At 34.1% G+C, this 25201-nt stretch overlaps 1 protein-coding gene across 2 annotated transcripts in view; it reads left to right on the top strand.

Moving 5' to 3' along the window:
- Positions 1-2875: 2875 nt before the first annotated feature.
- The window catches only part of LOC127718358 (myeloperoxidase-like), a 57299-nt gene continuing 34973 nt past the window's right edge, over positions 2876-25201 (top strand). Inside the window, exons 1-10 of one of the 2 annotated variants that reach the window (XM_052224352.1) lie at positions 2876-2991; positions 3647-4278; positions 5231-5345; positions 11386-11576; positions 12112-12291; positions 14071-14119; positions 14793-14905; positions 17811-17912; positions 18812-18973; positions 20690-21185. In XM_052224352.1, coding sequence (XP_052080312.1) covers positions 3648-4278; positions 5231-5345; positions 11386-11576; positions 12112-12291; positions 14071-14119; positions 14793-14905; positions 17811-17912; positions 18812-18973; positions 20690-21185 — 2039 coding nt within the window. In that variant the 5' untranslated portion in view covers positions 2876-2991; position 3647. Of the gene's footprint in view, positions 2992-3646; positions 4279-5215; positions 5346-11385; positions 11577-12111; positions 12292-14070; positions 14120-14792; positions 14906-17810; positions 17913-18811; positions 18974-20689; positions 21186-25201 lie in introns of both variants that reach the window. The other variant, XM_052224351.1, reaches the window with a different exon arrangement.

The following is a 25201-nucleotide window of genomic DNA, read 5'->3' as shown; positions in this document are numbered from 1 at the left end:
TTAATTTTGACTTGGATGGAGAGTTGTCTCATTGGCACTCATACCACATCTTCTTATATCTACTTAGTAAAAACACTTTTTTGCTGACCCGTTTTTGTCAAATTTACTATCAACTACAGAATCTTTTTAGTTGGCGTCTTAGGTAGATTTATTTATAAGTTTGTTTGAATTTTTTAGTCAGTTATGTTGTATATCTGTGATGTATGTCTACACAGTTTTGGCTGCTGGATCCCAAATACAGTAACCCAATTTTGTCAATAGAACGGATAAATAAACAACTGCCATACAAGTGGGAGGTTAAGCTAGCTATACCAACCATTTTCTTTGGAAAATGCCTGTACTAAGTCAGAAATATGACAAATGTTTTTCACTCGTTCCGTTGGTTGATTACGTTGGATTTTGTCAGTTATTATGGACTTCCCCTTTTTAAATTTACCTTGGAGTTTTCTATTTTTCTTATACTTTTATACGGAACTTTGTTGGTAAAAGAGAGAAGAATTGTACCAAAGGAATAATCAAACTCATAAGTCGAAAAAGAACTGACAATGGCATGGCATTAACTGAAAAACGACCAAAAGACAAACAACAGTACACAATAGTTCTTATTTATATTAGATAAAGGTCAAAATCATGATAAAAAAGTTCTAAAATCTATCAGTTTCTAAAACATTGTTTTAAGAATTATAACTTAGTGGTTTTCTTTTTATTATTCCATGCATCTGTTATCACTGACGTTGCTCCTTTTAAACAGCATAAAAAACGAAACATTTAAAACGTTTGCCGCTCGTATTTTTATATTTATCAATAGATCCACCAGCTGCCATCTAAATTTGGACTTGTTTCTTTTATTTCTTACAGTTTTTTAAACGTTTCTTTCTGTGACATCAAACTAGGGGGCGGTTGGGTATGTTTGTGAAACCGTTGACCCCTATTAATACTCCTATAAACCTGCGATATAAATTTAGTCTTAACTTGGTCATTTACTGTAGAATGGTATCATGAAAGTAATTCTATTCATTCTGTACGTCTCAGACCATACTAACAACTCCTATGAAAGTGCTTAGATTTTATAAAGATACCAAAGGAACATTCAAACCCATAAGTCGAAAATAGACTGACAATGACATGGTAAAAAAAGAAAAAACGACCAAAGGACAAATAACAGTATACAAAACACAACATAGAAAACTAAAGGCTAAAGACTGAGCACCACAAACCCCGCCAGGTGCTCCGGAAGGGTAAGCAGATTCTTCCCTAAATGTTGCACCCGTCGTGTTGCTAATGCAAGTACGAACCCGGTGATAATTCTAATTCAGTAGGTCACATTTGAGGAAAAGACAACTGGATTGTACTTACGACAATTGTAACATATTCGTCGTCGTTTGTGAAACAGATATTCCTTAACGGTCAACCAACTCGTGATTGCGTCCGTAAAATTTTTGAAGGGATGATTTCAACTTCACCATTTGGAACTTTTAGTTAAATAGCCCCATTGTAAGCAGCAACTCTCTAACATGGAAATCATGATAGGAAATGCCAGCAGCTCTGGAATACCGTAGCAACTGTGAGATATATACTTCATAATCAGGCGCTGTTGGAATGTTGCTACATAAAAATGAAAAGTTCAAAATTGGGAAGCTGAAATCATCTCTTTTGTCATTAAGTTTTGTTCTCAACCGACCCTCATTGTATATTTCTAGATGCAAGTCAATATATGATGCACACTTAACTGTATCAGTTATATTCTTTATTTCAAGTTCGATTGGATAGATGCGTGCAATCAAGTCACCACACTTGAAAGATTCAAATTAAAGAATATGCGATGATATAGGTGAAGAACTCGTGAAGATGTATAAAAATAGTCCAACGAGAAATTTGGAGGATTCTTTGTGATGAGCAAAGTTTCTGTGCACAGTTAAGCAAGTGTTGTTCTTCATTCATACTATGTCAAAAATTCCAGAAACATAGAGTACCCTTTAATAATGCCATTTCTCTATCAATAATTCTTCGGCACCATATGTGTTTTGCAGTTTTATTCACACCTAAAGGTGTTGAAAATTTCAGAATTTGACAGTTCTGTCAACGTTTTCTTTATAGTAAAAACGCAGAACTAAAAAAATCATTGTCGCTTATGCAGAAAAATACTTCATTGTAACCTAAAAAAAAAAGGAGACGAGAACATATTTCTGTTTTAGTTGTTTTTCCTTGAAGGACGATAATCCAAAGTTTATCAATGAAAAGCTTTAACTGTGATTTACCTTTATCAATTTTCTAAAGTGATATATCATACGTTTTATCCACTTTAAATGTCCTTGAAACTTTTTTGCACTATGATATAAATAGATATTTGTTACACAATGATTTAATCTATGTACGTAAAAAGTGCATGAGACAAATAATAGTACGGAATCAACCTTAATAAATCATACGATTCAATTGCATCTAATCATATAATTTAGTTTTTTTATTTTATAAATGAAGTTTTTAAATGCCATCTTATTGACCACAAAACAAATACTATGCATGAGGGTGTGGATGGAGGTTTACATGATAGAGAATAATAAGCAAAATAATATATAAAGAATAGTGAAAAATGGACCAAAAAAATAAAGAATAAATAATAATGCTGTACTAAAATATAAAGAATAGAGAAAAGAGGGCAAACAGTATAAAGAATAGAGAAAAAGGGCCTTAAAAATTAAAGAATCAAAAATGAAGGACCCATCATACAGACCCTCGTGCATAAATGTGTCTTTTTCCTTTAATATATAAAAGTACATGCAATATTTTGTAAATTTGTGTAGAAAAGTACCTGAAACATTCGCGTTTGTATTTAAATAATTTGCAACTTTTACTAACAATATGCCAAGTGAATACTTGTTCATTTGATTGACATTTAATGTCGTTTAAATTACATAAACTGGAAGAAAATCCGTTAACCAGTATAATACTACAGTCTATGGCGAAAACATAAGAATAAGATTCACACAGGTATTTCTTTAATTTATTCTATCTCTAAAAGATATAAAATGACGACTATTTAATTTGCTAGGAGGACAGGAAAACTTTTTGTAGACGGGATTGTCTTTTTTCACTTGATGCTATGCCGGCTTATCTATTTATCGCGACAAATCAGCTCGAACATTATTTTTGGTTAAATGTTCTTGTTTTAGGTTTGCAATGTTTTTAACTTTAATTTTATTATTTATCAAGCTAAAATCATATTTTCATTTTCATTTGTATAAAAAATAACCAAACAAAAAAACAAACAAACAAAAATATTAATAGGGGAAATAAACATAATATGGTTTTCGGAAAGAATTGTCGAATCCTTCTTTGCAATCTGATGTTGGCGTATTTGCGAGTGTCTATAACCATCTAAATATGTTTAAAAACACTAGCCTGTAAGGGAAATTTGTAAGAATCATTTTCTATCGTCAGAAATTCATGGTTTATACCTAAGCTGAATTTGGCAAAACCTTTCTGAATTTTTAGCCCTCAATGCTCTTCAACTTCCTACTGTGTTTAGCCTATTAAATTTTGATTCGAGCGTTACTGATGAGTCTTTTGTAGATAAAACGCGCGTCTGGCTTACAAAATTTTAAGCCTCGTGTCTTTGATTCTTTTTTTTTATAATATTTGACAGAATGGTGATTTCGCTGACAACTTTGCTGGTGGTCTTCATTTGTACTGTCGTGTTTGAATGTTACCAATGGGACACTTTTGCGAAACAGAACAAGCCAAACATCCAAGCACTTGATTTTGCAGAACTGATGCAGATAAATAGAGATTTATACAGACCGGAAAATGAGCAGAATAATTTGGAGGATACAAATGACCTTCTAGCACGACAATCTGATGAACGTCCAGTTGTTGAAACACGTTTTACAAGCCCTTCTGAAAATCCGACTGTTTATTTAAATTCTTTCTATTCTAAAAAAAGGCAGATGACTGGAGAAATAACTGATGATCTACAAAAACGTCAACCTGCTAAACATCTAGACGCTAATTCACGTGCGTATTCAGCTTCCGGTAAATATAGACAAAGGAAAGAGAAACCTTATAGACAGAATGATTTTTATTCATTTCCTCCTATCGAGTCAAATATATGGGACAATAAGAATAGACAAAAACGGCGCAAGCGCTCTGCGTTCAATATAAATGAACTGGTAGCTAATCTTAAAAAGCTGAAACAGCAGTCATCGCAAAAGAGACCTTCAACTTCAAATCAGTCTGATGCGCAGAAAGAAAGAGATGGAAAAACTATTTCCCTGTTTGGTAAGATAAACTGTTTTTAGCAATTTGAATCATAAGCGACTCGGTTATCTTATAAAAACACAGGATGTAGCACGACTTTCAAGTATTTCCAGGCAAAATTGTAAATGTTGGTTTAAGGACTGTTTTTTTTCAATTTTGCTTATTCTCAGTGGGCTATTTCTATAGAAAACGAACAGGATCTTGTCATATTGAATGTGTATTTTCGACTCTTTTTCTTTTAAATTTTGCTCTATTTTTATCTTCATCTATGCTCGCAAAATAGTTTTTTACAGACGTTCTACCGGAGTAAACTCATGCAATATATCTGTTCTTTATATATACAATTTTCATTGAACGACTTCAAAAGGTGAATTTCCAGATTCAAAAATTTAAATAAATGTGTACTAGAAATTACACATTTTTGCGCGAAGAATATACTTTTTCACACATTATTATTAATTATTATTCGTATTTCTTTTCAACGTGTCGAATTAGTAATATGATGATGATGCAGTGGTGCTCAATGTTCAGTGGCATATATTACATGCATAAAAGAAATCTGAATGACACGCTTATCCGGATTTAAACGTGCTTTTGCAGCAAAAAGACATGTTACCCTACCCTGATATATTATTTTGACTCCTAGCGGACCAGTCTGTGTTGTTTATACTTAATGACACGTGCCTAGCGGAAAGGCATCAAAAGCCATGGTCGTTCGTACCAGAGGCGAACATGACTACCAAAGGATGCATAAGCAAAGGATATTTATATGACAGTGATATGCTATTTTCTTGAAAATGCATTTTATATTTGCTTCTGAACGTTGAGCGGCCATCCATGAATCAATCAGACAGGCGATTATTGTTCCAGAAGATATTAATTAAATTATTCTTAACCATTTCATCGATGAAATATTGATTTAATATTCCGAATAACAATATGTACAAACACATTGTAGGAGCAAATATGCCAGTTCCAGGTGACAGCTTCCGTCATGGACTTCGCTTTGATATGCCAAATAGTAATTCTCTCAGCAGTGACAGATGTTCAAATACCTCTTCGTTCTTTCCAAAGACATTTGGTGGAAAGTAAGAATTTTACTAATTAAAAGTTTCAGAACCTAAAGGATTCTTGGTAATTTCATTGTGCGTTCACAAAATGGTAAAAAAAACGTTACGGCATTTGTCAAATATTCATTGTTAAAGATGATCGGAACAGCCCAAACAAATCATGACGTTGCCGATCAGCTGACATACAATATATTCATATTTTACCACGGGTGTGTACTCAAAGCGTTTGAAGAACGTCATATTAGAATACGCCATTTGTCAAATATTCATTGTTAAAGACGTCATTAGCCAATCACAACAATTTGGTGTACGCGTTTTTAAATAGTACCAAGAATGCATTATGTTCTGAGATGACTAATTGTTTTCTTTAATCAAGCCGTTAAAAATTATAAATATTTCTTCATAGGCGTTGTTGAATAAATTAATCCGGATGTACATTGCACATCAGTAGTCAGTGCTGCGGTAATGACATGATTTATATCAAACTTTTCTCTTCTTCTCGATAAATTAATAAATTATTAAGAAACTGAGGTTCCAACTTCCTGGGACAAGGTTGACCTTATATGTATTTGGCTATACTTAATGTTCCTTTTAGTCATATAACTCTTCGCGTTTGTATGTATTTATACATCCTGGGCTTTCAAATGTTTGGATTCTAGCGTTTTTTGATGAGGGTAAATATAGAAAAGCGCTTCTGATGCATAAAATTTATAACGTGTTGTTTTCATTTTTTACAGCACTGGGTTGATACCCCTGCTGGTGGACTATCAGTCCCCGAGGGTATCATCAGCTCAGTAGTCAGTACTTCGGTACTGACATGGTTTATAACAAACCTTTCTAAAATTGTCCATTAATAAATTTTGAAATTGTTAGAAACTAAGGTTTCAACTCCCTCAGGCAAAGTTGACCTTAGATGGATGTTCTATTGCAATGTATTGCGCATTCTGTTCAATCGTGTAAATTATTTCAAAAACGAATTTAGAATTTGTAGCATTATGCTTTTGAATATAATCAAGTTTTTTTCCCAAAACAGAACATACAATTTAATTTCTGTTTGCATGTTGTTTAAACCTTGTATGCATTTATTTACTCATTGATCACTTGTCTGTAGTATTTGGTATCATACATATGTGTAACGGAGATATTAATAATGTATGGTTGTCTTACCGTCCAGTGGCAAATATTACATACATATATGTAACGGAGAGATTAATAATGTAGTGTTGTCTTACCGTCCAGTGGCAAATATCACATGCATATGTGTAACGGAGAGATTAATAATGTATGGTTGTCTTACCGTCCAGTGGCAAATATCACATGCATATGTGTAAATGAGAGATTAATAATGTATGGTTGTCTTACCGTCCAGTGGCAAATATCACATGCATATGTGTAACGGAGAGATTGATAATGTAAGGTTGTCTTAACGTCCAGTGGCAAATATCAAACGCATATGTGTGACGGAAAGATTGATAATTCATGGTTGTCTTAACGTCCAGTGGCAACTATTACATGCATATGTGTTACGGAAAGATTGATAATGTAAGGTTGTCTTACCGTCCAGTGGCAAATATCACATGCATATGTGTAACGGAGAGATTAATAATGTATGGTTGTCTTACCGTCCAGTGGCAAATATCACATGCATATGTGTAACGGAGAGATTGATAATACATGGTTGTCTTAACGTCCAGTGGCAAATATTACATGCATATGTGTAACGGAAAGATTGATAATGTATGGTTGTCTTACCGTCCAGTGGCAAATATCACATGCATATGTGTAACGGAGAGATTAATAATGAATGGTTGTCTTACCGTCCAGTGGCAAATATAACATGCATATGTGTAACGGAAAGATTGATAATGTAAGGTTGTCTTAACGTCCAATGGCAAATATTACATGTATATGTGTAACGGAAAGATTGATAATGTATGGTTGTCTTAACGTCCAGTGGCAAATGTATCATGCATATGTGTAAAGGAAAGATTGATAATGTATGGTTGTCTTAACGTCCAGTGGCAAATATTACATGCATATTCAGAATGAGGTATTCTTATTCTGGTGTGAACAGGAATATGTCAGTTGCTTTCCATTCGTTCCGTTGGTAGAAAAAATCTAACGGGGTTTTTTTGGACAATTTTTATGGACTATCCCTTTTTGAATTAATTTTGTAGTTCGGTATTTTTCTAAGACTTTTTTTGTACGAGACAGACATGCATGCTGAGCTTGTTTTTTGCACAGGTTAAATGTCCCGAGGGATACATGCCAACCAATTCAAACATTATTCTGACTCCTAGCTGACAATTGCTTGCTCTTAATTTTAATTGTCACATGCTAGTCAGGAGAGCATAGAATGATAGTTTTAAAAAAACAAAGGTTCCAAACTCATGCAAAATTGACTTAAAATGAATTTGGCTATTTTGTTTAGGTCCTTGTTGGTCGTATAGCTCCTACCGTTGCAGTGTATTAACGCATATTTTAAAGTCTTTGGGTTTCTAACCGTCTATCAATTCAACGACCTTCAACACCACAGAGAGATTACCGAGATTGTTATCGTATTTGAACAGGTGCATAGTTGATGCTTTCAATAATAACAAAAATTACATTATACATTAACCGGCTCGTATAAAAAGGATCTGAATCATAATCAACTGCTTTTATCGGTTTGAACCACTTTCATATTCCCGTTAGCTAATGATGTCTAATACAGTTCCAACGAAAGCAGCTATGTTTAAAATTTCCGTTAGCTATTGATGTCTAATACAGGTCCAACGAAAAGCAATTATGTTTCAAATTTCCATAAGCTAATAATTCTGGTCCAGTTCCAAGGAAGAGCAATTGTATTTCAACTTTCTTGTAGTTAAAGGTATCCGACACAGTTTCAACGTTCCATAAACTACCCGAATTTGGATACTGTTCCAACGAACAGCAATATTGTGTTTTAATTTTCAGTTAGCTAATGGTGCATTGTACAGTTTCAAGAGCAATTGCATTTGTTCACCAGACGGTCCTATGTCTGACTGATTTTTAAAAAAAATGACAATCTTTGAGCATTTTTTTTAAATGAAAAGTATGAACTTTTTGACTTCATGAGAAATTATTCCGTAAATGTATCGTCCTGAATCTTTTGTTTCATTGGTGTACAATTTATCATTGAACAGACTGGTTGTCTGAGGTAACAAAAATGTTATCTTCCTTAATTTACAAGATGCTTTGTGAGAGAAAAAAATGACAATCTATGAGCATTTTAAGCATTTTATAAATGTCGTCTACTGATTAGAGTGTAACCTTTGTGGATTGGTGTACGTCGGTGAAACGAAAGGAAGGCTAAACAAACGTATGTGCGGCCATAGATCAGATATCAACCTCAATGCAAACGACATTCTGTACCAGCATTTTAATCAGCCTGATCATTCCATCGTTTCTATGACAGTTCGTATAATCGAAAAAATATACCACAATACTAACAATCCTCAACCTGCAACGCCTCTCCGTAGACAAAAAGAGGACTACTGGATTCGACAATTGGGAACTGCGACATCATATGGTTGCAATGACAAAATTGATGGTATAGGTATTCTATCTAGTCCTTCCTGTAGCTCGGTGAATGTGATGAATATTTTCAACTCTACTCCTCGACGTAGACGCAGTCATGGTCATCGTCATTATACATCACCTACTTTGCATGATGTCTCTATTAATGACTTGCTGCCATTTATACAAAAGCCGTTAAGTATTCATCACATTCGCACGAAACTGTATTCATTACCCCTTTCAAAACTTCATTCTCTGTTCAGTTTATGTTTGGAAACCACTGTTACAAACCCTCATTCAAACCAATACAAACTTACAGCTATCATTTGGGATATTGTAAGTCACAGACTTTTCAAACCAGTTCGCATTGGAAAAGATGAAAAAGAGAAAAGATCTTTTCTTAAACTTTCCTTTGCCAACAAAGGTCTCGATGGCGTCAACTTAGGCAATATCCTTCATCATAAATTAGTTCAGTCGAAAATACCTCCTTATTTTAAAGATCAGTCTGTACCAATAATTTTTATAAATTAATAAGGTCCGAAATATCGTGAGCCTAAATCCATCAATCGGAAATACAACTTCAAAATACTGATGGATTCAGTCGAGGATTATGCCAGGCAATGGGCTAAACGCGAGAAAGAAGACGAAGATACTCTTTCCGAATGGATTAAGGCTGTGAGGTCGTTGATACAAATCCGAATTTAGTTTCAATGCCCACGCTACATCAATTTTTAAAAACCCAAATGTTGCAAAACACTTGTCCTACCTCCATGACAAATATGTTGTTGTCCCCTCGTTTTTGTGTGTAAATATCATTACATAAACTGCTTGATAAATGAATTAGGTATTGACAATTCACTTGGAAACTCAACATATACCCTCACGACAAATACCAAAGAGGAAATCCTGGATAATCATAGGTCTGTTCTATGTTCCTTTGGAATTTCAACCAAAGATAAAGAACTGGATCTTCCATCACTGTATTGGATACCTAAACTACATAAGTGTCCTTACAAACAACGGTATACTGCTGGGTCTTCCAAGTGCTCCATGAAACCTCTTTCTAAATTATTAACATCTATTTTATCAGCAATCAAAGCCGGGCTCCAAAGTTATTGTGAAACTGCCTATTCTAGAGGTGGCGTGAATCAGATGTGGATACTAAAAAATTCCAAAGATCTTTTAGATTACATACAATCTAAGACTCTCTCATCTTGCAATAGTATTAAAACATTCGACTTTTCTACACTTTACACAAGTATTCCCCATTCCAAACTAAAAGACAAATTGAAAGAGTTGGTATTACTTTGTTTCATTAAAAAGAATGGTGAACGTAGATACAAGTATCTTGTCTTGAGGAGGGATAAATCCTACTTTGTAAAGAATCACTCTGATTCAAACAAAAAATTCTCTGAAACTGACATTATCAAGATGCTTGATTTCTTGATTGACAACATATTTGTTACGTTTGGAGGACGTGTTTTTCAATAGACTATCGGAATTCCAATGGGAACCAATTGTGCCCCTCTTCTTGCCGACTTGTTTCTTTATTATCATGAGGCTGACTTCATACAGAACTTCTTAGGAAGAAAGATAAGAAGTTAGCAATATCCTTTAACTTTACGTTCCGCTATATAGATGATGTTCTCTCACTAAATAATACAAAATTTGGTGACTATGTTGAACGAATCTATCCCATCGAACTAGAGATAAAGGATACTACAGATACAGTTAAGTCTGCCTCATATCTTGACTTACATCTAGAAATTGACAATGAGGGTCGGTTGAAAACAAAACTTTACGACAAAAGAGATGATTTCAGCTTTCCAATTGTGAACTTTCCATTTCTATGTAGCAACATTCCAGCAGCGCCTGCATACGGAGTATATATCTCCCAATTGATACGATATTCCCGGGCTTGTGTTTCCTTGATAGAGGATTGCTGCTCACAAGGAAGCTTTTAAGCCAAGAGTTCCAAATGGTGAAGTTGAAGTCATCCCTTCGTAAATTTTACGGACGCCATCACGAGTTGGTTGACCGTTATGGAATAACCGGTTCACAGATGATATTGGATATGTTCCTTATGTCGTAACTACAATACCCTTCCCTTTTCACGAAAGTGACTTACCGAATTAGACTATTTACCGGATTTGTAATAACATAAGCAACACGACGGGTGCCACATGTGGAGCAGGATCTGCTCACCCTTCCGGAGCACCTGAGATCACCCCAAGTTTTTGGTGGGGTTCGTGTTGCTTAGTCTTTAGTTTTCTATGTTGTGTCATCTGTACTATTATTTGTCTGTTTGTCTTTTTATTTTTGGCCATGGCGTTGTCAGTTTGTTTTCGATCTATGAGTTTGACTGTCCCTCTGGTATCTTTCGTCCCTCTTTTATTGACACTATAAAGTATGATCTATTATCTATCATTGAAATTTATTCTTTAAATGTATCGTTCTGAAAATGCATGAAGTATTTTGACATTAGGGGAATTATAATCAATCAATGTATCTATAATTATAGGACTGCCGGGATGCTTTCTGAAATCTTGAAAGATTGGTACCGAAAACATTGCAAGACAGAGACCAATCAGATTTGCGATGAAAACAATCGTTACGCCTCAGCAGATGGTTCTTGCAATAATTTAGATCATCCATCTTGGGGAGTGGCTAACCGTAACCAAGGGAGATATATCCCAGCAGAGTACAATGATGGTAGCAATTTTATTTATCATGTTTCATAGACAGTATCGAAGGCATTTTGCTCAATTGCATATTAATCAGCTAGGAAATTAGTCACGTGGTATAGGTACTAGAATATAATCGATAAGAAACCCTTTAATTGCTCGATATGATATTGAAATAATATATGTTAAAGGTTATAATTTAACTTCGGTTTTGATTGGGTACACTTTATAATATCTACATATGTAGGTAAAGGTTAGCATACAGAATATGGCGATTGACAATTTCCACGCCATTTGCCAGTCAAACGGCTCTAGTCCAAAAAACTATGACTGAATTAACTACAGACTTCAAACACTAAATGTTGAACAAACAATCATTTTTTCATGTCAGGGTCTTTAATTGCCGACTATACAGTATGCGTTTTACTCATTGTTGAAGGAAGAACGGTTGACTATAATTGCTTACATCATCTTCATTTGAAGTCTGGTGGATAGTTGTCTCTTTAGCAATTATACCACATCTCCTTATTTTCATAATCATATCTATTTATATTTCAACGTAGGATTGAATGAGCCACGAATTTATGGAAAATATGATACCAAGCTACCAGAGCCACGAGTTATAAGTAATATGCTGTTCAGACCACAAAAATCCACGAAACTCTCGCAGGATCTCACGATACTTCATATGGCATGGGGACAGTTTATGATACATGATGTAATAAAGACGCCAATCACAAAAGGTATGCTATGAATATATCATGGACCAAAGTAGTGCAACAATTTAAATCTTGCTTTTTTTATTGCATAATTTAGAGTTTTTCTAGATATTGCAAGCATGGTGTTATATTATATTGCATTGTCCTTTCAAATATTACAACACACTGAAGGAAATTGAATGCACTATATGAACTTTCCGAAAAGGAGTTGGTTGACAAGGGCCAATGTAGCCCTACATTTCCATGAGAGCAAAAAAAAAATGTACACGTCGATCCTGAAAATTGTTATTTTGATGAATGTCAGCTTAAATATGAATAGTTCTGTTTCATATAACAATGGCCATACGCAAAGACAAGAATAAACTACTGTTAGAATGTGAATTTTATCGAGACGCAAATGATGGCCAATGTACATCAGAAGGAAATATACCGTTGAACTCACGTGGTTTTTTTTTTTCTTCATACTTTTGAATCTATCAACACTGTCTGAAACAAATAAAACAAATAGTTACCAAAAATATTAGTTTTATTTACTAGATGCTCTAAAGAGTTGATCCTGCACTGCTGATTTTTTTTTATCTGTTTACAGTTTCTCTCACTCTTCTATAGATTTGCCCAAACTTAAAAAACTGTTTTAAAATAGTCATTTAGGTCAATAAAAAGACGACTGACAAATTCACCTATATTTTCATTACATAAGGCAAAACGAGAAAAAAAAATAGTAAAACCCCCATTAACGGGCAATTACTCCTATAAGGAACCAACAATACGATTTGAAACATGTGGATTTATTTGTAGATCTTGTCAAACTGATCATGTATGCAGCATAACGATTATGTCTATCTATTATAATTTTCAAAAGAATAGGCAAAAAAAGGGGGGAATCGTCATTTAAGGTAATAACTCCTACACGAAATCGTATGACAATTTTGATGTTAAAAAAAATCAGATGAAAGATCTCATCATTCTCAACATTTTTACCCTGTCAGATTTTCTCTTTCTAAAGTGGTTATCAAGATTACTTAAGACAAACATGCACTTTACACACATGCTCTATTTTTCGCCCTGTATGCCGTGTTGGTAGGAAGTCGGGATCATCTGACACATTCTTCAATAAACTAAATACCCTAATGATTGTGGCCAAGTTTAGTTAAATTTGGCTCAGTAGTTTCAGAGGAGATGATTTTTGTAAAAGATAGCAGAAGACGGACGACGACGGACGCTAAGTAATGGCAAAAGCTCCCTCTGGCCCTGTATGCCAGGTTAGCTAGCGACAGCGACATTTTTCTCTTTCTTTTACATCTGTATAATCTGACCAGGAAAAAAGTTTCCCCGAGACGTAATTCAGGAAACAAAAATGGTGGGGACAAATTCAGTATTACATGTACATTAATGGGGTTAAGCAATACAAAAGAAAACATAAATGCAACATGATAATTCGTATCTTTTCATTAGTATATATAACTTACCTATTGGAACCTCACATAAAAAAGAGGCGAAGGATAACTAAGGGACATTCAAACCCATCAGTCGAAAATAAACTGACAACGCCATGGTTAAAATCACAGTACACAAAACACAACATAGAAAATCAAAGACTGAGCAACACGAACCCCTTCAAAAACTGGGGGTGATCTCAGGTGCTCCGAAAGGGTAAGCAGATTCTGCTCCACCTGTGGCACCCGTCGTTAAAGATTGCTTGTATAAAAATAAGGTTCTGTCATTCGTAAAATACATTGAATTCTTCTAAGTATCCATCTATCGGATTACGTATCGATATAAACTGTTTTTCTAATATTTTAGGGGTTAAAGGTTCAGATATACAATGTTGTGGTGCTAATACTGGAAACAGGTAATACATTAGTAAACATTATAACGAGGCGGGCATTCCAAGGTGGCATTCAAAACTCATAAGTCGAAGATAACCCTTTTCCCAAAATATACTTTTCTTGACTCATTGCCCAAAGTAAAGAATTTTAGTTATCAAAGAATATTTCATTAAAAAATGAATGTTTACCGTTTTTAATAACCTTGTAAATAATGACGTATTTACTGGTTTTATTTGAAAGAGATATAAATTTTTGGTGTAAACAATATCTTTTCATGAATTGCAAACAGTACATCACATACAATTAAAATTCACAAATGAAAACAAATCGAATTTAGAAATAATCAACTAAAAGTGCTATTAAGTTTCATTTTGAACAGCAAACAAGAGAAAATATAATTATTAAAATGAAATGCAAGTAATATGCTGTTCAGACCACAAAAGTCAACGAATCTCTCGCAGGATCTCATGATACTTCATATGGCATGGGGACAGTTAATGAAAGTAAGTATTTTGTATGAATGATACGAATGTAAACCTTTTACATTTAATGAAGAACATATGTATATTATTTTTTCATAAGAATTCTTCATTACTGTGCGTGTGGTGTTTATTGTTTGAACGCTAATTTTTGTTTAAAATGAGATTTTAAACTTTATAAATCCACATGATATTCACTGACCTACTGATTTTACAGTCCCGATTGCTTCAGTTTAGCAATTCCACCAAATGATCCTCACTTCAACAAAGAAAGTCGATGTCTGAACTTTGTCAGATCGCTTCCAGGAAAACCAGACAACGATATGCCAGGTTAGTTTTGTGTACGACAAGCCAGGGCGTTGATATTTTATCTTCCTTAGGTCGGCGTGTACGACCGCCCCGGCCTCTATGATATTTATGCCCCGCCTACGATAGAATGGGGCATAATGACTTCTAGTCAGTGCGTTTGCCTGTCAGTTCGTCGTGTTTTAGATTAACAATATGTGGATTCTAAAAAAACTCTAAAGAACTTCTGGATAATTTTAAATCTCGATCTTTCTCTGAAATTAATTCTATCAAAACTTTTGATTATTCAACCCTCTATACCATCAATCCTCATGTGAAAAATCGTCTAAAAGAAATAATTCACAATGCTTTTCAATATAAAGATGTAGCATACGCTATAAACTTATTACTTTGGGATACCATACGGCATATTTTCTTAATAGTGAACAAAAAGGTAAAACATTCTACACAGAGGAACAAGTGATCAAGTGATCAGTATGCTGGAGTTTCTTATTGACAACATATTTGTTGAATTTTGAGGTAGACTTTTTCAACAAATTGTCGGCATTCCTATGGTAACGAACTGTGCGCCTCTCCTTGCGGACCTCTTCTTATTTTCATATGAGGCGGAGTTCCTTCAGACACTTGTCAAAAACAAGAAGATCAAAGAAGCCAGATCATTTAATTTCACATTCAGATATATTGATGATGTTCTTTCGATAAACAATCCAAACTTTTCTGATTGGGTTCCATTACTATATCCTCCAGAACTAGAAATTGAAGAAACAACAGACACGGCTTCTTCCGCCTCATTTTTAGACTTATATCTCGAATTAGACATCAGCGATCACCTCAGTTCCAGAATCTATTACAAACAAGGTGATTTTAATTTTGAAATTATCAATTTCTCCGATCTTAGTAGCAATATAAAATTAAGAATGGAAATGGGGAATGTGTCAAAGAGACAACAACCCGACCAAAGAGCAGAAAACAACCGACTTCACCTGCATATGGGATATACATTTCACAACTCATTCGGTATTCAAGAGCTTGCAGCTGCTACTCAGTCTTTGTAAAACGTCACCAGTGTCTGAGCATAAAATTGATGAACCAGGGTTATGTCAAAGAACGTCTCTTCCTTTTTCTAAAAAGTTCATAGGAAGATACCAATACCTTGTTGATAAATATTCCGTATCAACTTCACAAATAATGATGGTCTTGATGTGTAGATTCTAGGTACTGACGTTGTTTATCATCTTAATTACCTGTTATAGTGTTCTTTTATTTGTCTTTGTAAATTATTAACGTTTACTGTTTGGTCTATTTTTGGTAATATCCTTTAGACGTGGCTCGGTACTTGTACATCCCGCCATTGTGTTGTTGTGCTGTTGTCATTCTTTGTATTCTTGTGTTTCAATGTTGCGTATGTGCTTTGTCTATATGCCATTTTGTTTTTCCTTGTTGACATATTTGTTTGTTTTTATAATTATTGAGATTATAACACAATGTTGACTGCTGTACCCCTATTTTTTACATTTTTACCTATTATGTCTGTTTGTTTTGTTCACATATTGTTGTAAATATAATGGAATTTTATGAGACTGTCATACAAGTGAGAGGTTTAGCTAGCTTTAAAACCAGGTTTAATCCACCATTTTCTACATAAGAAAATGCCTGTACCAAGTCAGGAATATGACAGTTGTTATTCATTCGTTTGATGTGTTTGAGCTTTAGATTTTGCCAATTGTTAAGGAACTTTCCGTTTTGAAGTTTTCTGGGAGTTCGGTATTTTGGTTGTTTTACTTTTTAGTTAAGGTAGTTTACCATGAAAGTATGGTCACATCAACTAGAATCTTAGTACACAAGTTTATGATGATGTGATTTTTTTAAAAATTATATGCCAAATTACGATTGTGACCCCGATTACACGGTTCACTGGGCATGGAAATGTGGTATAAGGAAATTGGTACATTCTCAGGTTTAAGTTTTTGGTTGAGGTAGTTTTCCACATCAACCTGAAACTCAGTACACATTACATTAGTATAAGGCGATGGGAAATGATTGCCAATGAAGCAACTACCAAACACAGCTCAAATGCAGTGGATTTAAACAACTATATGTCACCGTACCGAATTGAACCATGAACAAAACTAATATCATATAGACAGCTATAAAAGAGTCCCGACGTGATCAAATGAGAACAATACAAACGAAAAACCAATGGCCTGATTTATGACAAAAACAATAAACGACAGACCGCAACCAAAGACAATCCTGAAATTCAGACTCCTTACTTTAGACAAGCGGTGTTAATATAAAAATAAGAAGTTGTGGTATTATTGCCAATGAGACAACTGTCTACCATAGACAAAATGACGTACAAGTAAACAACTATAGGTCATCATACGGCCTTCAACAATGAACAAAATGACAAATGCGAAACAATTAAATAGGTTTGTAAGTGCTCAATCCTCCTCTTACCTGATATAAAAATAAACTGCAAAAATCAGTTGGATTTGGGTTGGCTTATCAGGTTGGCACGAAGCACAAAAGGCAACTCACATAAACGTACAAGATACAAAGTTCCAATCTAAGGGTCCTCGCAGTAACTAGAAAAAAACCAATAACAACCAATAAATAAATCATGATTTCCATGACTTAAGCATTTATCAGTACTAATCCAATGGATTCGGTTTAGGAAATCTCATTATTATTCTATGGCTCTGTCATTGGTGTGAAAAAATGATGCTGCGCTCACTTGACCAATTTGTTTGTTATTGTAACTCTCAGCTGAAGTATCAGTTAGTAGCAAACCTGATAATCGGTCCTCATTGGTCAATGTGCGAGGGTCTATTCAAGACGTGTAAGTTTTTTTATTCCTCCACATAGCAATTTTAACATATTATTATAATATTCATTGTATCATTAATGTAGTTATCACTATTAATAGGTATACGAGAACAAATAAATGAAATAACATCATTTTTGGATGGTTCTGCTATATATGGCTCTAGTGAAGAACAGATGAAAGATTTGAAGATGGGTTATAAAGGTAAATAGAAATTGTAACTACTAGTATATAAAAACAAACTTAATAGCGGGTTTTTTTTCGTGAAGTTCGATGTAATCATATATCCCCACTCATGGAGTGGGTAGACTAAAGCATTCGCTTTAGCTTATCCATCCGTGTGTTACTTTCGTTGTAATTATTCCGCTTTGCGTAATGATTAATAATTTGATGTTTGGTCTTAAACTTTATAATGATAAGTTGTACATGTACCATGTGAGTAATTTATATATATGCCGGGCATTGACTTTGAGTTTGACGACACTTCGAATTTCTATTATACCCACTGATATAAATATGATTGCCTATGTATCGTGTTCCTATTTAGCCCTTATACAATGGTGATTGGAACTTATATTTGAGGGTCTGGATGAAGTGTTCTTCATTTCTTTTTTCTTTAAATTTTTAGACAATTTTTTCTATTCTTTATTAATTTGGAATTACTCTCTGTTCTTTATATCCTATCTCCCTATCATTCTCTTACTTTATTGTTTTGCCTATTTTCTCTAATAATTATTTTTTTAAGCTATTTATTTTGCACTTGTTTGCCCTTTATTCTGCATTTGTTTGCCCATTATTCTCTATTCTGTAAACCTCATCCAGACCCATTTACATTTGAAATGTCTGCTAAAATAGACTTTAACTTGCAGTGAGGTGAGAATTGTTTTTTTTTTTCCCCTCGTGTTGAAGGCCTCACTGTGACTTTGAGATGAAGAACAGCAATAAAAGCGCTGTTCCTTTGCTTATTGCGTGTTTTTTTTTTTTTTTTTTTTGCTGTGCATGTACTGATTATGTGTCATGGATGGATACCCCATATCCTTTGTTTTTCTATTAAATATCATCTTCGTATCATCGGAGACCTTAAGCAATTGTGTGTCTTACAGGACTGTTAGCAACAAGAGAGTGTACATTTTCAAAGAAAGTCTCAAATTTTATGGGAAAACCCACCATTGAAACAGAGGGTTGTAGGTCTTTACCAAAAGGACCTGACACGCCTTGCTTGAAGCTTTCCAAGGGAGATTACTATGAATACTGTCAAAAAGCAGGTTAGAATATTTTACGTTTGAGTCATATTTCCATTTTGTAATGCCTTAGTTGTCAATAAGTAATAAAATTAAAACATACTGCTTGCAACTACTGACTACAGTAGGTAGACTATCAGTCCCGAGGGTTTCATCAGCTCGGTAGTCCGTGCGTCGGTCCTCACATGATTTATAACATACATTTCTTAAATTTCCCGTTGATAAATTCCCTACAGAGGTCTTTCAGTCCCCCGGGTTTCATCAGCCCAGTAATTAGTGCTTCAGTACTGACATGATTCATTACATACATTTCTAAAATTCTCCGTTGGTAAATATAGGAATTTTTAACAAACTAAGGTTCCAACTCCCTCAGGCAAAATAGACCTTAGATGAATTTTACTATTATATTTAGGTCCCTTTTTGACATATAGCCCCTACCGTTATTACATCCCTGGCTTTCTAGTATTTAGCTTTGATAATTCCTGGTGAAGTATAGTCCCATCTTGTAAGCAACGCTTGGACACATGATCTGTTTAATAATAAGATTGGTTTAATCCAGAAAGCGATTCAGACGCCAAAAAAAAATCTAAAGTGTTATTCTCATTAAAAGAGGGACGAAAGATACCAGAAGGACAGTCACACTCATAGATCGAAAACAAACTGACAACGACATGGCCAAACATAAAAAGACAAACAGACAAATAATAGTACAGATGACACAACATAGAAAACCAAAGACTAAGCAACACGAACCCCACCAAAAACTGGGGGTGATCTCAGTTAAATTACAGGAAACTCCTATAATTGCTACATCGAATGATTTGATGATTGGATTTCGGTTCTGAAATCAATCCATAATATCCATAAATCTACATCAAAAGTATGGAAAACTAAAGATAGGTCCTCACCTTGTTTTTTTTATACAAATATTTCAAAAAGATTATGACGATGTTTTGTGTGTAATAAATGAATGTTAACTGAAGACTCAAACATTAGAAATAATAAAATATCTTACTGCAAGTGTATTTGAGATGAACTTTAAGAAAACGTCTCACGGCGATACTTTTTAATGCAAAGCAAAGGTAAAGGGGTTCAGTATTCTCGATAACTGGTGGCCCTGTTGGTTCTGACCACTAAAAACCAGGTAGGTCTACCAAGTTAGTGTGTTGGGGTGGTCCTGATGTCCTACTAAACGTTTGTGGTCGTTTTATTCTTTTTTAAGGCTTTCTGGTAATTTGACATGGACCACATATTTATTGTGTTCACTGACCTTACCTAATTTAAATGGAAATAATTGATAACAACCATTTTACTGCAAATATCAGACCACCAAATTTTTCATTGGTACCACCAGACTTGTTGGCTAAAAATCTATTTCGAGAACTCTGGGGGTTATAAACTACAAACGAAAAGTTGAATCGGCTTGGCGAAGAACACCTACACCTCTATATCAAATACGCTCATAGGCAAATGTTTAGAAAGCCAACATGGTATGTGTGAAGAGCTATGAAGCCAAAATTGACTTAACAGGAATTGCGATACTCTCCTAATTTGTGTGTATGTGGAGAGGGGAGGTGAGGGACGAACACAATTAAATACACAATTGCAATAGGAATGTGTTGGAAGGTCTTTTTCACATGTATTGGTTATTTTCTTACTTGTGTAAGTTTTTATGTTATTATATTGAATTTGACACCTGCATTTACAATTTCACATAATGATTTATCAATTGAATTGTAGGCGACAGGCGAGTTAATGTTATCCCTAATCTGTGCGCTTTACACAACCTTTTAGTTAGATATCACAACAAAATTGCTGAAAGGCTTGCGCAAGTAAATTTCATATTATGGTCTTCAGATCAATTATTTGAAGAGACAAGAAAAATTGTCACCGCTATTTTACAACATACTACATATAACGAATATTTACCATTGGTAATTGGTAACAGGAACATGATCAGATACGAACTTTTTTCTGCGGAGACCGGTTTTGATACTGTTTACAACAAAATGGTGGATGCAACAGTCAAAAATAGTTTTGAAGCAGCTGCTTTCAGATTTGGACATTCTCAAATTACTAATTTCCAATCTAGGATGAACTCTCAATACAACCGTTACTCAGAAACACCAATTGAACAGACATACAAGAAACCTAGAATGTGCACAGCACAACGCGGGAAAAATATTCCTGATCTGCTAAGATGGATGTTTACTGACAGATCTGCAGAGGCTGACAGGTACTATGTTTTATTTACATGCTAGGAAAATATGGTTGTCGTACAAAATCTTTTCATCCTTACTAGGCTTGATTTACTTATCTTTACGAGCAATATAGCAAGAGCCGTAGTGAACTTTGTTTTAAATTCTCCTCCTGCTGATAACACTGCTTGTATGGAAAACAACCATGATCATTGAAATTAATTGAATCAAATTTATACGGTTAAAATTTGTTTCTAGTTGGCCGAAACTTGACTTAATTACGAGCCTAAAGCAATAAAAAGAAATATGGCTGATTCAGTTTCAACTGACCGTAACTGTAGATGGGGAAATTTAGTGTGATTGATCTTCGTAGAATCTACTGAAAGAGCAGGTTGGGTATAGAAAACTCCTGTTTAATTTCTTTCTAAATTGTTCTGATTGAGGTTATGAAATTCCGTCATTCCGAAATTCCAACTGTTGTCAGGACCTGCTTTTCGTTACACCTATTGAGCTTATGTCCGCTAGAGTAGAGGTTCAAGGTTCTTATATAATTAGCAATACATACATATTTAGCATTTAATTCATGGAAATAATTGTTTCAAATTATCACTAATAGAACAATGGCTTTTGTTTTTCATAGTCTCCACTTGGTGCAAGACTTGCAAATGAAAGTGGTAGACTAGGTTTTACAGTCCACCAAACCTCTTATTTGTGCAACGTTTTATACTTTGTATCTCGTAGCCGACTTTCTAATAGAACGCAGCTGTGCAATAATATATCCTTTACATCCATCCCGACGTTGGTGTGTGTTTATACATCCCGAGCACATCAAACCCGAAGTAGTTGTGGTGTCAGATCGCCAATGCCCCCGCTCTAATCAAAAGTAGCCCTTCCCTGACAAAAAAAAGTGCTTTTGATGTCATTAATTGTTTACTTAAAACACTGTGCGGGACAAATTTGCCATTCTAGAATTGGCAAATCTGACTTTGTCGGTTTACAAGATATCAAAAATATTTTTTGCCCAAGTGATAGATAATCAAAAAAATTAAATTTCCCCATATGTCCCAACATGTCACCGTTGTCACTGTTGTCACCACAGCTGATTAAAAGTACATTTCCCATGGGAAATTTAAAAAATCCCATGGGAATATTCGAAGTTCCCATGGGAAAAGTTAAAGTTCCCATCGGAAAAAGTACTTTTCGCATGGGAATTTTAAAGTTCCCATCGGAACTACAATTTCCCATGGGAACATTAGTAGATAGTTTCTTCCCATGGGAAATTCTGAATTTCCCAAGGGAATTTTTGTTCCCAAGGGAACTAATTTTTCTTCCCATGGGAACACCTTTTTCCGTTGGGAACATTTATTCTTTCCATGGGAACTAAAATTCTTCCCATGGGAAGATATATTTTTCCCATGGGAACATTATTTTTTATTTTTTTTTTTTTTCTGAATTTGTCAAAGAGCTATGAAATATCGCAATGGACTGATAGTTACTAGTAACCATGACTGGAACAGTTTAACATTTGATAAAAAATATGTAATTTCAATATATTAAAAGTATTTCTGTCATACTTCTACACTCAAAAGTCTTTTATTACCGTTGAATGATTGATAGAAATTCTACCGTCCAGCGGCTGATTTTACAATATGAATCTCTCACCTTTGTTTTCGATCAATAGCATCATGCATTTTATGTAATAGTGTTCGCCGAACTGTCAAGTATCAGAGCCATGCCTTTGTATTTCAGAATTTAATTTAAGAATAAAAATTATAAATCTGTTTTAATCTATATACATGGGAAATCACGAATCGTGTTTAAGATTGTTTTCTAATTATAATCCTATAATTTCATGAAATTGACTTCATAATTATTATTAATGTACTTATTCTTTTTCGTCGACGTAACTCGATATGCGTGGTTTTCTCCACTAGAAAGATGTGCACTTACTTTTTTAAAGTTTATTTCATTTATTTGGTCAAATTTCTTAATCATGCTAATGCAATATTGTTACTCGTCTACACACAAATCTTTTATTTCAATTCATTTTTGGCAAACACCTTTGAAAGTCTTGTTAGATTTGTCTTTTATGATCTCTCAGGTAAATATCAAAGAGAATCCAGAGTTTTGCATTTCATACGGATGAGGATTTAATATATACTTTATGATATATTCACTTGTACTTTACCGGTAGGCTGTATTCGTGTAATTTATGGTTTAAAGGAATACGAATACTTTATTTCTCATAAAACTTCAATTACTAGTTATCGAGAACATACATAAACATAACTATAAGGTAAAATTATTACATGCATGTGTTAACGATACAATTAAATTAACTTGGAGGACTAACTTTCACATTTATAACTTTTACATAGTTCTTCTAATATTACAATATTTGATGAGTTTAACTGTTGATCAACTTTAAAGATATTAGGGTTTGACTTACAGTAGTTCCGTAAAAATTTCCTTCTTTCTATAGTTTAAATGTTCTACAATTCATAATGTAATGGTACTCGTCACCAATGTTGTTTGTGTCACAGAGACGGCAGATTATGTTTTCTCTCTGTAAATCCTGCCACCTTCCAGACTCAATCGGCAAGTGGTGACTACCACATCTATATTTGCATAATATATAAATGAATTTAGTAAGGTAAAAATGAAAAGTTATTTTTTTCAAATTGTTAATTCTTTTTAAAAATACGATAACATTAAGTTTTATGCGATTCTGCAATAAAAGCAAAGCATTCTTGTTGAAACTGGTCTTTGGGTTTTTGTTTAATAAATTTTGACACCCACTTATCACAAACTGTGCATTATAATATTGGACATAATCATACCGCAGATCATACCGTAATTATCAAAAATATTTTTCATATATGATATCCACTTAGTTTCTATTCCGTTATTAGCATAATATAAAAACACAAGTTTGTATAATTCAACACAAATTTTACTTTCTTTTCCATTAAGAAGTATACTCTAGAAATGTATCATTCGCAACTTTACATAGGACAGTAATGGGTATCTGTCAAGCTCTGCATACGCTATGACATTTGGAGTGAACTGTTTTAACTGTAAGGAGCATTGTCGTCTTTTGCATCTAGATCAAAGACTAAAATGAATTATTTTCCGATTGGATACGTACGAATAGACTGAGACTACTATAACACATAGAGAACATTCGAAATAGTTTTAATTTGCAAATTTTTTTCAATTTGTATTTTTTCCTCACTAGGTAGGTGAAATTATGTATAAAATTTATTGTAAAATTGCGAAACTGCACAACGGGCATATTCTATACTTCTAAGTTTGAATTAAGAGTCTAAACTTTTATAAATATTGAATACGCAACCAAATCTCTGTGATCTTATCCATGTATTATTTATGTTTCTGTCAAAGGCGTTTGATTGGGTATTAGTTTAAGGTAGGCGTGGGTGGTTTTCGGTAACTTTCCTCCAATCAACTGGCCTATTCGACAAACCTGTGTGCGCTGATACGTGTAAACTGACTATTGTAACGGCACGTGTCTTACATCGGAATCTGTCGTGCGTGACCAATGTTTATTGTAGAATTTCTTGTCATGTGGTCAAATTATGATCTGACATACAAGTTTTAAAGGTTGAAACTTAATTTTGCTTTTTGAAAGATTATTTTCGGCAGTGCCCCCGATATACGGTCCTAAAGTGTTTAAGAAAAACAAGACTTTAAAAGAAGGATGCATATTAACAGATAATATAATCTGGGACTATTATACTTAGTATTATAGTCCCAGATATAATGCATGTAGTATATGGCTCTGATATTAACTATAACGTGTTCTGGAAAAAAATTAAGTGTCCGAGAATTTGAATTACCTGATAAGGGCATCTCGATCACTTTCGACAAAATATTATTGCATGAATGGTAAATCGCTGATTTTTAATTCTAGAAGTGGTTTGTGACTGTTATAATAGAGACATTTATACGCATTATGGTTTAAGTTTACAATGAACACACTCAGAGGAGGGGCGACAGCCTTAGGTGCTGTGTGCAAATTTTTGTAGGTCACGTG

The sequence above is a fragment of the Mytilus californianus genome, unplaced genomic scaffold (genome assembly GCF_021869535.1).
Source record: "Mytilus californianus isolate M0D057914Y unplaced genomic scaffold, xbMytCali1.0.p SCAF_10, whole genome shotgun sequence".
NCBI classification, from domain to species: Eukaryota; Metazoa; Mollusca; class Bivalvia; order Mytilida; family Mytilidae; genus Mytilus; species Mytilus californianus.
Note: the sequence above shows the minus strand (reverse complement) of the source record. Positions and strands in the feature narration are given on the sequence as shown.